Source organism: Lactuca saligna, chromosome 9, assembly GCF_052625555.1.
Source record: "Lactuca saligna cultivar CGN05327 chromosome 9, ASM5262555v1, whole genome shotgun sequence".
NCBI classification, from domain to species: Eukaryota; Viridiplantae; Streptophyta; class Magnoliopsida; order Asterales; family Asteraceae; genus Lactuca; species Lactuca saligna.
Window position 1 is genome coordinate 5,431,349 of NC_136425.1, and position 13,478 is coordinate 5,444,826.

The following is a 13,478-nucleotide window of genomic DNA, read 5'->3' on the forward strand; positions in this document are numbered from 1 at the left end:
TACAAAACACCTATAGATACTCATTCATGCAAGCAAACACCAAAAATACACAACAAATACTATCTTTTTCTTACGGGTCCATATGTAAACACTAACTTGATTCTCATACTCCCGTTTACATGTGAAACCCACTAACCCAAAATTCCCATGTACAAATGAAACCCACTAACCCAAAATGTAGGCCCAATAAGCATCCTAAAGTAAAGGCAATACATGAGAGAAAAGGGGACTCCCGCGGGAAGAGGACTGTACCCATAGTACAATCATGAGTCAAATATTACCTCTAACATTAAATAAATGTTATTTTTAAATAACTATTTGACAAACATTTTAACGTCATCAAAATAATAACTTAAATAACAAAAAGTTCATCTAATCATTATCAACTTGTATAATATTATTGTTTCTTACAATCAATAGTCATTACTTTATAACCCTTCTGACTCGACGATTACGAATGAAGTTATTAGGTAACTGGTGAAAAAGCAAGGTTTTGTTAACTCCCTCTTCTTCACCACTCGTAATGGACACCCTTCCCCTTCTTCATGGACCTTCCATGGCCAAACGCCCTTGTTGTTCTGATCCTTCCATCGCTAAAACTCAATCAACTATGTTGCCGGAATCTGACAACGATGCGGTGTTGAAATCTTTCTTAGGTTTCTTCGATTACGACTCAATCAACACCTCTTTCGACAGTCTCATCGAATCTAGGTCTTCTGATCCGATCAAAATGACCTGATCCAACGCGCTCTTCACCTCGGCTCTCTTCTCCTCGAAGCCGGAAAACGGTCCGATCGTAAACGATCATCCTCACACAACGCCGTAGTATGGCCTCTGCCTCCTGATCTCATGATCAAGGTACTTCGGAATCTATATTGGTTTTGAATTGTTTGTTTGTTTTTTATTTGTGCATTTAGTTAGTACAACTGATATCGTTTTAGTCGAATTCGATCCTGGATGATGAACTATGATATGAATGATGATTTGTAGGTTTTTGCTATGCTTGATACTCAAAGCGTTTGTTATGCTGCGGCGACGTGTTCATTTTTTCAAAAGTGTGTTGCGGATCCTTTGTGTTTTTCAAACATCGACTTAATTACGTTAGTTCCTAAGGTCAACAATGCTGTAGTTTCTTCCATGATTCGGCGAGCTGGAAATGCACTTCAGTAAGCTCTCTTTTCTGTGTGTGGCAGCGAGTATATATTGTTATACGATGTCAGTTTTTGATTGTTATTATGTGAGAAGCCATGCATGATCATTCTTACTTAATTAATACCTAATGAATTGGGATGTTCTAGGACATTTATTCAGGCACAATTCTGTTTCTGTAAAATGTTAATATCTTGTGCTAGTGAAGTCACAACGTTTGGTTCTTGCCAAGAATAAGGAAAAATATATAACTACAAGGTTGCACCAGTTGCATATATGATAAAGAATGCCCCAACTTGTTAAAACTGTGTACATATTGCAAGGAACGAGGACATAACATGGGTTTGTTCCAAGCCTTCTCCTACTGTTGCTTAGTCTCCATGTTTGAAACAAACATGTACTACCCACTAACACCTCATGCAGTTATTATATTCTGTGCTTGGATGTGTTATTAATCATTCAATAGGCTGCATATGTTCAAGTATCATACTCTTAAATGCGTTACTACCTTATGTGGTAAAGTGGTGATAGCATGTTTGAATTGGTTTAAAGTATAATATCCAATCTTGCGTTATGTGAACCTTCATTCACACATCACTTGCTAAATGCTAATGTTTGTTAATTCTTCCATAAGTGTGCATTGCAATTTGCAATATGCATATACTTACAATGAGTTACAAATTACTTGTGAAGGTCTATGAAGCTTGGTGTTCTCCCACCTTGTACACCTCCTCTTTTCTGTTCATCAGAGCCATTAGTTTACAGTATTAGGAACTCTACTGATGCATCAGGAGCTTCATGGAACGACAAACAATGATCCAGACAAGGAAAAGAGTCCTGTATTCTAACAAGGTCCTGCTTGAGTTCCTTGAGTGCGAATGGTGGTGCACCTGGGTATGTTGTGATTATATTAGAATAACTCATCATATGGCCTTTATGTTTGGACGCTTTCTCATATGGCCTTTATTTCAGGGGGTATGTTGTAAATACTTTCAGCCTGTTTTCTTTTTAGCTAATTTATCGTTAAAATAAAAACTGCGAAAACGCTTTCTGATTTTACCATGTTTGGTTTACAATTGAATATTTCTTCATTAATGCTATCCCCTGAAATAAGTACCAAAATCTAGGGACCAACATTGAAAATAGAAAGCATGAGGGACCATTTTTATAATTTAGATCGACTGCAACCTATTTATAAGTAAAGGGAGTGGAATGGACAGTTTTAATAAATTGTTTGTGTATTTGATTTATGCAATAATATTTTATTTTATTTTATTTTTCCTCAGTTTATATAACAAAATACTCTGTATATTATGAAATGTGCGACGACATTATTGGTAAAAAAATGAAACATATTATTATTTAATTGGTGCATTGTAATGACGCACGGCTGTAATATTGCATATTTTGTCAGATTAAATATGGCATATTTCCTTTACAGATAATTTGTGGTAAAGAAATGTTATTACATAGATACATTCTAACCCTACTTAATAAAGATCATTTCTGTAGGATTTAATTCGTTATCTTTATCTTCATATATTATTACCGACAAAAATATATATTGAAATCATATTTGTAAGAATTCTTTCATAGATAAGATAATATTATTTTATAATACATTATTTAATTAACTCACTTATTTTGAAATATTATATAATCTATTTATTGTATTATACTGACATTCAAATTTTCTGTGATAACTTGTACAACTGTTCATTCTTAATCTTTAACCAAATTGGGGTTTGAATAATAAGAGGTGCATGGTGAATTGGTGGACGTGTAACCGATTATTCTCTTTGGGTCTATAACCAAGGGAGAATGAATGTACATGGACAAGAGGCGTGTTCTTCGGTTATTGTACACACCTTACTTTCACAAAACTTTTTCAAAGGCTTGTGATGAGAGCTTTCTGTCCGGTGAAATCTAAAGCTATATGACCGGTCAGACTGTCGCAATTCGGGGTAAACCAATAAACCATATTTAAGGGTCAAATGCCGAAGTTTTAAATGGTGAGTTAACTAAATGCAATTTATTTTTTTAACTCACATATTTTATTCGGTCATAAATATATGTAACTTGAAAAGCTCAACAACCGTTTCAATAAAATAAACAAGATAGACACTATCTACTTCTATGGCTTATTTGTGTCTAAATAAGTTTTATCATAACAAATTCCCATATCATGATATTTGAGCACTCAATGCTTATGTTATGAATATACATAGAGATGCAATGTTTAATAACTTGATGATTATATTATGGATGTGCATGGAGATACAGTTATGAATATACATAGAGATGCAATGTTTAATAACTTGATGATTATATTATGGATGTGCATGGAGATACAATGTTTAATTACTTGAAATAAATTGAAAACTTGGCAAAGATGATGATCGAAAAAAAAAAAAAAAACATACAACAAACAAAATGGTAAACTTTACCATCTACACCATTCATGTTGAACTCGTCCCAAGGTCATCATGTGTGAGGTAAATCATTAAATAGTAATAATACTTTGGGCTCCATGGTGGACTGGCAGGGTGTGCGTCTTTATCAATGATGTTGATAAAGAATGATTTGTTCAATAAGATAAATGATTTATTTATGAATGATTGTGTAGTTACGTACGTTGAGAAAGATAGGTTTGATAGTATTGACATTTGACAACGATAATTTATAGATGATTTTCAAAATATGAATACTCGTTATGGACAATTATAAGACATTAGTATTTTTTTTTTAAATAACATTTTATCTTTGGCATAAAATTATACTAGCCTTGGATATTATTATTATTCACCAGCCAACCTGACTACAAAACGTTTTCAACTCAACTGTTTAAAACTGGTACCTGAATTTCGAGGATCAATCGGGTCTTTTTTTTTTTTCTTTTTTTTTACCAATGTAGTTACTCCTGGTTTGGGAGTTTTTAAACCAAACATGTGCAATCCGGATCAAGGCATGTTACCATTCTTTGGCCAGTGTCGTACTACCGGTTTAGAAAAGTCGTCAAAGAGTGTTGTTGCTTATTATAAGTAAATTGATTTTTAAGGACGAGCACGTAATTACTTAATTATTCTTAATTGTATCTAGTAGTTATTAAATCATAAAGTTGATGATTAAAGTCTTAATGCAAAAACCTTTCTATTCTTGAAAGAAAATGGAGACTTTGCATTTTTTTTTTAAATAAAAATAAAAAGAGATGTTAATTAGGACTAATTATTTTGAGAAAATAAAAAAGAAGAGATACTACACCCACCACCTATAAATACCACCCAGATTTGCTTCTAGAGACTTGTTGCCTCGGTCTAAAAAATGGGTAGCAACAGTAACACAAACACCGTCCAACCACCACCTCAATACGCTCCCTACCGCCTCGTCAAAACCTTAACCGCCCACCAATCCGCCGTCTCCTGCGTCAAATTCTCCAACAGCGGCAAACTTCTCGCCTCCGCCTCCTTAGACAAATCCCTCATCCTCTGGAATGCCGAAAACCTAACCCTAATCTCCCGCCTCAACGGCCACACCGAAGGCGTCTCCGACCTCGCCTGGTCCTCCGACTCACACTACATCTGCTCCGCCTCCGACGACAAAACCCTCCGCATCTGGGACGCACGCGCCGCCGAATGCGTCAAAACCCTACGCGGCCACACCGATTTCGTCTTCTGTGTAAATTTCAGCGTTCATTCGAACCTCATCGTCTCCGGATCATTCGATGAGACGATTAGGGTTTGGGACGTAAAAACAGGGAAGACTAATCACGTAATCAGAGCTCACTCGTTACCCGTGACCTCCGTGCATTTCAACCGAGACGGATCGCTGATTGTTTCCGGCAGCCACGACGGTAGCTGTAAGATTTGGGATACCGCAACCGGAACCTGTTTGAAGACGCTCATCGACGATAAGGTTCCAGCGGTTTCTTTCACCAAATTCTCACCTAATGGAAAGTTTATACTCGTCGCCACACTTGACGATAATCTGGTTAGTTAATATCCTATGAATTTATTTGGATATCTATTGTTTAATCTTCTTCTAGATCTAACAGTTAGTTTATAATTTGTAATCTATAATTTATACTACTGTGAATGTAGAAGCTCTGGAACTACTCAACTGGAAAGTTCTTGAAGATGTATACAGGTCATGTAAACAAAAAGTATTGCATAACGCCTACGTTTTCTGTGACAAATGGTAAATACATCGTGAGTGGTTCAGAGGACCATTGTGTCTACATTTGGGATTTACAGGGGAAGAATCTGCTTCAGAAACTAGAAGGGCATACTGATACGGTTATTTCTGTAAATTGCCACCCAACAGAGAACATGATTGCGTCTGCAGGGCTTCTTGGTGATCGAACAATTAGGATATGGGTTCAACCAAGTTAAGGAGGAAATCTAAAGCTGTTTTGTTGTGTATCTACTGTTACTTCTGTATACCTAATTCAAGACTTGTAAAATGAGATTAATTATGGTCATTCTGGTTAGGAAAAAGATTTCAGTAATTTTACTTGAAAGTAGTTTACAATTTACATACCAAAATCGACTCACTCGTGCCTGGCATCAGTTGATGATGGTTTTTCAAGCAAAAGATTAAGGACTGTTTCTTAAACCAAATGTGTCTTCAACACCACTGGTGACCTTCTTCCTTCTCTCAGCAATCATTTCCTTATATGCCTGAATGAACAAAAAGAAAGAAAGAAAAAAGCATTTAAGACCTGATAGTATCAGCCACACTGTGAAAGATGAATGATGAAATGGTTCTAAGTTGTCCATACTTCATACCTTTGGGTAAGAATAGAGAAAGATGTACCACCAGGTGCAGATTAAAGTGGAAGCAACTGAAGTGGCTAAGACGTTGTGCAATATTAGCCAGCTTCCACCAATGATGGATGTTCCAGTGAGGGCAATTGTCCATGGTTGACACCTAAAACAATAAATTAATAAGCATTGAATGAATCAATCTCAACCATAAGGCCTATTGATTTTTATCTATGGATCATCATGCACTTGTAGATGTGGAAGGCTAAAAATTTTCAAGTGTCATTTATACAAACAGCTAAACTTCAATTCAAAAGACAATAGCTGCATGGGAGTGTACCATAGATACTAAAAAAGCATTGATCTGTCGTGTTTTTTTTTTATCCCTTTCTGATTTCTGAAATCAACTTCCCAATGCAATCAGAATGATCCGCCAGTAATTTTCACATCATACACTTCCTCGCAAATTGTACATGTCAAATGCTAAGAAATTCTTAAAGTGTCGTATATAAAAACAGCTAAAGCTCAATTCAGAACCACAGTGCATTTGGGAAAAACAGAGATACGGACCAACGCATTCGTTTCTATCAATCAACTTCTAAATGCGCAACAATTATCTATCTGAATGGATTCAGGCTCTAGCTTAGCAACCGCAACAAATACAGGAATTAAGAAGATAAAAGAGAAAAGTGGATTAAAATTTACCAAGAAGGTTTGGTGTCCCAAACTGAATCGTACTCGAGTGAAAGGTAGTTGAGATATCCGTCCATGTCTTCCACCACGCCTTCCTCATCCAGGAACCTGCTCGAGCTCGACTTGTACTCCTCCTCCTTTGATTGTCCGTTGGAGGAATTGCTGCTGTGAAGGCGTAGGGTTTTAATGCCAAATTGAGATTTTCGAAGACGAAGACCGTATTCCGGCCGGAACACGCTGCCGGAGCGATGAGATCCCGGAGAAGCAACCACCGTTGGAGGAGCAGAGCAACGAGAGAAGAGGGAGATGGTTATCATTATCGCCTTCTCGTTTTGATGCGCTTCTGTGCTGTGAAGTGTAAATTGTTAGCCTCCCAAAATTTGCGAAGTGTCAGACTAGAATAGAGGCACGACGTCGTTGGGGAGTAATTTGAAATGACATGTTAGACCCCTCGGATTATGTCATTATACAAAAAAGACTACTCAAATTTTACACATCTTTAAATATTCCTCCAAATTTACGTATAAGAAAGGGATATATACAACTAGGCAGTTATAGCGGTCCAATATCAAATATCGGTTAAGGGCCAAGATTTGAGATATAGGTTATCGCGGTGGGATATCGGTATTTATATATCATGCATAATTAATATGTATAAACGTAAAACATATATAAAAGTAATATAAAAAGTCAAAACTCAAAACTATCAATGTTCTAAACATAATCTTACGTAAGTCATGAAATTTTCCTCCAAGTCCACATCAACCAAGATATCCCATTATTTTATCTAGATCTTCCACATCAACTCTAATATCGTCATCATCGTCATCATTTGAGAATTAAGTACTTAACACATCAACATGATCAAACCTATAGAAATTAGTAAGTTAACAGTTAACATAACAGTGAGATTGGTTAATACTTAAAACATGAGTTTATGACCTAAAACTAATAATTAAGAACTTAACATAATAGCAGGTTCAGTTAAGTTAAGACCATAAGACTTAAAGCCATGAATTAACACTAAAAAAAGCAAGTGAAATTACTTAACCGATATGCCACCTGGAAATATCGGTTAAATATCGGTAAATATCACCGATTTTTGTGGTCCGATATTTTGGACCGATATTTGACACTGCTATTTTGAAAAGTACCGATATCCCACCTGGAAATCATATTGAAATCGCCGATATTAACTACTTAGATATACAGTAAAGTCCCAATATTTTCATCGATTTGACAAAAAGTCCTAAACTTTATTTTTTTCACAGTAAAATCCAAATTACTGGCAGTTTTTGACACTTTTACCCTTTTTTCCGGTTAGCTGTTTTTGTCAAAAAAAAAATAAAGTTTAGGACTTTCATGTCCTATTTTCAATTAGGACTTTACTGTCAAAAAAATAAAGTTTAGGACTTTCTTGTCAAATCGTTGAAAATATTGGGACTTTAGTGTATATATAATGTTTTTTGGTTAGAAATTTAATTGTATGATACTCTTTAAGCATAAGAATTATTGAAACATTCTCTAATCAGCTAGATCTTATTAAAATCCTTAAGGTTTGCTTCTTGTTAAATTGTTTTTTTAATCTCAACAAACCGACATTGAAAAAAATAGAGATAATCAAGAAAGAAATAAAGAAATAACCAGAGTTGTGTTGACTTTTTGCAATCCTAAAAATGGAGAAATAAGAAACCGAAAAAAACGAAATTGTCCTGGCTTTATACAAACACAAACAACACATGTCTAGTCAAAAGGGTGTGAATGTGGAGAAGGAAAGAAGGGCAATTTCGTTTTTTTCGGTTTCTTATTTCTCCATTTTTAGGACTGCAAAAAGCCAACACAACTCTGGTTCTTTCGTTCTTTCTTTCTTGATTATCTCCATTTTTTTCAATGTAGGTTTGTTGAGATTAAAAAAACGATTTAACAAGAAGCAAACGTTAAAGATTTCAATAGGTTTTAGCTGATTAGAGAATGTTTCAATAATTCTTATGCTTAAAGAGTATCGTACAATTAAATTTCTAACAAAAAAAATTATATATACACTAAAGTCTCAATATTTTCAACGATTTGACTACAAAGTTTTAAACTTTATTCTTTTGATAGTAAAGTCATAATTAACAATTTAACAAGAAAGTCCTAAACTTTATTTTTTTGACAAAAAAGTCCTAATTACCGGCTAACCGAGAAAAAATGATAAAAGTGTCAAAAACTGCCGGTAATTTAGACTTTACTGTCAAAAAAATAAAGTTTAGGACTTTCTTGTTAAATCGATGAAAATATTGGAACTTTACTGTATATATCCATATAGAAAAACATACATACCAGTTTGACCGATTTAAACCCAAAAAATGTTGGTTAAATCTATAAGGTATGCTTGATAAATTATAAAACCATTTGTCTAAAAACATCATAGTGCTACTCAATATCAAAAACCAATGTATTCATAATCAAAACATATCATGAAAAAATAATATCAGAGTATAAATCTCATAGATCTTATGTACGGAAATCCTGGTGTGATGCGCTGCAATCATGCCGGCTCATTTCCCTTCGAAGAGGAAGTACCTAAAACCAAAACTGAAAACCGTAAGTACAAAGCTTAGTGAGTTCTCCCATCATACCACATACCATACAATAAACATACTGTCAGACATATATGGGTGTCCGACCTATCATGCTGAGCATACCAGGGTGCTCAACCTACACCTGTTAGGCATACCGGGGTGCCCAACCTACCCCTGTCAGACATACTGGGGTGTCTGACCTACCCCTATCAGACATACCGGGGTGTCCGACCTACCCCTGTCAGGCATATCTGGGTGGCCGACCTATCCTCCGGTTTATCTCAACCAGTTATAGGGAACTATTTCACTTTTACCACTACCATATAATAACATATCATAAACATACTACTAGGCATATATAGGTACTGTCTACCCCTTCGGTCTCTTTCAATCAGTAACTAGGGACTATTTAACCCCTCCTACCACTATCGCATAATGTCATAGCATCCTAGCACATAAAGCCTAACAGATAGTGGTATACCAGACAATTATCACAAAGACAATAATGTCAACTATAAACAACTACTAGTGGGCTGGCATTGTTGCCTTCGACGCACTTCTACTAGAAGGTAACTTACCTCGATAACTGGGAATAGCTGCAAAGACTCCTGCTCTGAAATCAATCTCTCTCAGACTCCTACACATAAACATTTCCTTTAATTATCCTTCCATACTCATGACCTCATAAGGGTCAACTTTAGTCAAATTCAAAGTCAAAGTCAACACCATGGTGAAAGTCAACATCTGGTTGACTCAACTCGTCGAGTTAGTCCATCAACTCGTCGAGTTCTATGAATCATAAAATATTGAAATCGCGATCCAACTCGTCGAGTTTCTCCTTATAACAAAGTCGAGACTTCTCCAATCAACTCGTCAAGTCATCATTCAACTCGTCGAGTTTTGCCCTTTACAGACTCGAGACACTTCGACCCAACTCGTCGAGTTCCTCTATGGACTCGACGAGTTCTTTAGTCTGTTAAGTCATCTTAATAGATTAAGCTCTTATCCTTCAGGTCTAATCCCCTACTTCATCTACATGTTGAAAATGTCTTCTTATGGGTAAAGTTTCCAACTTTACCCGTTAGTAGCCATTCTTATTGGTTTTAGCTCAAACCCTAATCCTTTAAGACTTACATCTTGATCCATAAGTCATAATACTCCAAACTAAAGCATAAAAACTGAGATCTAGACTCTAGAAACCATATGAACATGTAAAGTCCCTGGCTTTCCCTCCATGCATGGCCTTTTGGAGCTTAAAAGATCAAAATGACACCTTAAAGCTTGCATGAGACTTCCATGGCCATAAATTTTGCACCTTTATGCCATGAAAGTCTTCCTAGACCACAGATCTGAAAGAGCAATCGCTTGGGACATCCAAGTCTCAGAAGCTAGCATTCGTGGACCAAAACATGGAGAAATCACTCCAAACAGTACAAATAAAATTACATTTAGTGGCATAGAAAAGGTGTCACTAAAAACCAAAAAAGTGTCACTAAAAGCCCCCTGGACAATCAGCGGCACAAAAAAAAGTTCCACTAAAACCACTGCCACTAAAAACCTTTAGTGGCACTTTCTGGTTGTGTCAGTGCAACCTTATTAGGTTTTAGTGGCACTTTTTTATTATGCCACTAAAACACTTACAGGTTTTAGTGGCACTATTTTATGACACTATATAACTTCTAAAACAAATGTTATTTTCATACTTTTAGTTGCACTTTTTAACACATAAAATATGTTAATAAATTAGGCCTTATTTCATAATAGAAAATAATAATAATCAATTAAGATGAGAAATGGAAACACAATATTATTACTTAAAATAAAAGTTTATTTGTCTAACAAGAGTCGCTCCCTATATATCATTTATAATAAGGTTAATATAAATGTACTCCATTACATTCAGATAGACCATATTCCATTACATTCTACTGCATTACAAGATCCATATACTTTATTCCTATACACCCGAGTGTGGTCACCCTACAACTCCTTCATCATGTCCAAGGTTGAGACTGAATTTTGTAGACACCGTGTTACTCACCCTATATTGTGAGAATATTTTCCATTTCTTCGTGTGAAGCTACAAGAAAGAGAATAAAAGAAAGTAAGAATTGTAAAAACATGGAATTTTATCAATATTATAAAAAAAATAGTTTTTTCAACTAAAAATAAATGATTTTCAATATGAACAATCAGATTTCATGATATAAAATAGCCAGACTTCTAGCATTAATAAAATACAGATATTCAGTAAAAACAAAATTTCAGTAAAAATAGATAATAAAAAAAACTTACCAGTACCAGGGCTAATTTTGGAATTGAAAGATTTACTCATTAGAGATGATAATGATGGAAGTGATTGTCTCCTCACTTGGTTTATATCTGCAACAAATACAATCCAACAAAATTACAATTTAAGTAAAGATGTTTAGAAACACAAATGGCATCCTATGATGACTTTAACGATTCTTAAGATACATAAATAAGTTGTTATAAAAAGGACTACTACTACTACAGGGATGTTACAAATGAAAACGTGAATCGCGGGGTAAAATCTAACTAGTGTGACTGATATTTGATAAACACGATTGTTAAACATATTAAGTTCAATCAACAAAAATCATTATTAGAAGAATACAAACTGTAAATTTATACTAATGTTAATCATCACATTATGAAGCTCCAAACCATGGTGTAGAGATGAACAAACAAAAAGCCAACGCAACTATTAAAAAAAACATTTCGTTGTAGGAGTCTAACACTAGAATACGAATTACCTAGGATTTAAGAGGCTCGGTCATGCGTTTCATCTTGGAATTCTAATTATACATCTCAAGAAATTATATACATCCTCACTATCCAGAATCTTTCTTGTCTTACTTAGTTCTCGGTACTACGATGTTGGTTCCATAAATCAAAAGCAATGATGTTCTCAAGTAGCATTGATGATGAATTGTTGATTTTGGGTGCGTGATTCCTGAAATCGTGAAGAACAAAGAACACCATAAATCGCCTAGCGCTATCGCTTAATAAAAAATCAGGGGTTTTATGGTTTCTAGTTGACTCCTCGTGAATACGAGTCGAAGATCAATGTTAGACGTATATTTCAGTGAATGATTTCTAAAAGGAAAAAAGGATTTCGTACATGAGTCAAAGATATGTGGTCCGAGCACACAACAAGCAGTGTAAGGGGAAACGACAACAAGGTTGCGAGCGATTTGGAGTCTGGAGTCCAGTTTATGTGAATGGAGATGGAAATTAGGGTTTACAAAATATGTGGGAGACGATGAGACTTGGAGAGTGGGACGTAACAAGAAGGATAAAGGCGATTAGGATTTACAAAGTTAAAGAACAGGGGAATTTTTTAATAGGAAGGAATTAAAGTGTAGGGGCGGGGTTTTGTAATTTTTGGAGAAAAACATTTTCCCGCTGCAACATAAGAGAGGGGATTTTCAATTTTGTAACAACCATAAATTTTACGCCAAATTTAAACTTTTTCAATCATAAAAAAAAACCACATAGCATTGTTTACAAAATGTTTTCAAATCATTTTCCCATCAGAGTGTCCCAAAAATCATAACATAAGGATGAGGAGCGATACGGTCACGCCTTCGCCTTTCCACGATCTCCTGAAGTACCTGAAACAACAAACTAAAAACTGTAAGCCCGAGGGCTTAGTGAACTACCCCCAAAATACCAATACCACACTATCAATACCATAACAGTAATAATCAATCAATCAACATGCATATTGGGCCATCAGCCTGACTGGACCGCCCTACCGGGCCTACAATCTGTCTGAATCTATCCCGAGCCTTCGGCATGACTGGTCTGCCACGTGGGCCTACAGTCTCCCCAGACCGCTCATAGGGTCTATTGGCCTTCAGCACAAAGCAGGACCGCCTCAACCCAACCACAAGCAAATAACCATGTGCACATACTATCATATATTCATATACTGGCATACCAATCCTTATGGATCATAAGAGCATAACATACTGTCTACCCTGATTCTGATCTAACATATCATAACCACATGTAGCATACCATAGTAATAACAACTAAAGGGTCAGCCTTGGTGCCGTAGACCCTATCGATATAGTGAGGATAACTCACCTTGCAAATGTCGACTCGGAAGATACACTCCAACCCTCGGATCACCCGACACCGGCTCCACCACCTAAGATCATAGTGTAATATATTCATAAGTCCTTAACCTTATAAGGTACCCCATAACCCACTAGTCAACCCCTGGTTAAGGTCAAAGTCCTCAGTCAATGTCAATTGTCCATGTTGACCTTAACTCGTTGAG

General features: G+C 35.7%; 2 protein-coding genes and 1 pseudogene across 5 annotated transcripts; 2 read left to right on the forward strand and 1 right to left on the reverse strand.

Annotated features, from left to right (window-relative positions):
• Positions 1-414: 414 nt before the first annotated feature.
• On the forward strand, positions 415-2,203 carry LOC145013977 (F-box protein SKIP17-like; annotated as a pseudogene). The gene is made up of 3 exons (XR_013665357.1): positions 415-858; positions 991-1,166; positions 1,843-2,203. The product of XR_013665357.1 is annotated as an F-box protein SKIP17-like (transcript).
• A 2,234-nt stretch (positions 2,204-4,437) lies between these two features.
• On the forward strand, positions 4,438-5,665 carry WDR5B (Transducin/WD40 repeat-like superfamily protein). Its single transcript, XM_078973689.1, has 2 exons — positions 4,438-5,136; positions 5,247-5,665. Exons 1-2 carry the CDS (start codon positions 4,471-4,473, stop codon positions 5,535-5,537), a joined length of 957 nt encoding a protein of 318 aa, XP_078829815.1. The 5' UTR covers positions 4,438-4,470; the 3' UTR covers positions 5,538-5,665.
• Positions 5,299-6,991, reverse strand: LOC145015235 (spindle pole body-associated protein). 3 transcript variants are annotated; one of them, XR_013665800.1, is made up of 4 exons: positions 6,615-6,991; positions 5,934-6,075; positions 5,686-5,825; positions 5,299-5,588 (listed from the first exon to the last, which is right to left on the reverse strand). XR_013665800.1 is itself a non-coding variant. In XM_078973690.1 (3 exons), the coding sequence occupies exons 1-3, from the start codon at positions 6,917-6,919 to the stop codon at positions 5,742-5,744; spliced, it is 531 nt and encodes a 176-aa protein (XP_078829816.1). In that variant the 5' UTR covers positions 6,920-6,991; the 3' UTR covers positions 5,609-5,741. The 3 variants fall into 3 exon arrangements, 1 of the variants encoding a protein (XP_078829816.1); XR_013665801.1 differs by having other exon boundaries at positions 5,299-5,599; XM_078973690.1 differs by lacking the exon at positions 5,299-5,588 and having other exon boundaries at positions 5,609-5,825.
• Positions 6,992-13,478: the final 6,487 nt, after the last annotated feature.

Bases quoted from the DNA above. Each gene is read 5' to 3' on its own strand.
- WDR5B (XM_078973689.1), top strand. From the start codon at position 4,471: ATGGGTAGCAACAGTAACACAAACACCGTCCAACCACCACCTCAATAC. The intron at 5,137-5,246 runs GTTAGTTAATAT...CTGTGAATGTAG, and splicing joins CCACACTTGACGATAATCTG to AAGCTCTGGAACTACTCAAC.
- LOC145015235 (XM_078973690.1), bottom strand. From the start codon at position 6,919: ATGATAACCATCTCCCTCTTCTCTCGTTGCTCTGCTCCTCCAACGGTG. The intron at 6,076-6,614 runs GTAAATTTTAAT...TTATTGTTTTAG, and splicing joins TGGGACACCAAACCTTCTTG to GTGTCAACCATGGACAATTG. The intron at 5,826-5,933 runs GTATGAAGTATG...TTGTTCATTCAG, and splicing joins TTCTCTATTCTTACCCAAAG to GCATATAAGGAAATGATTGC.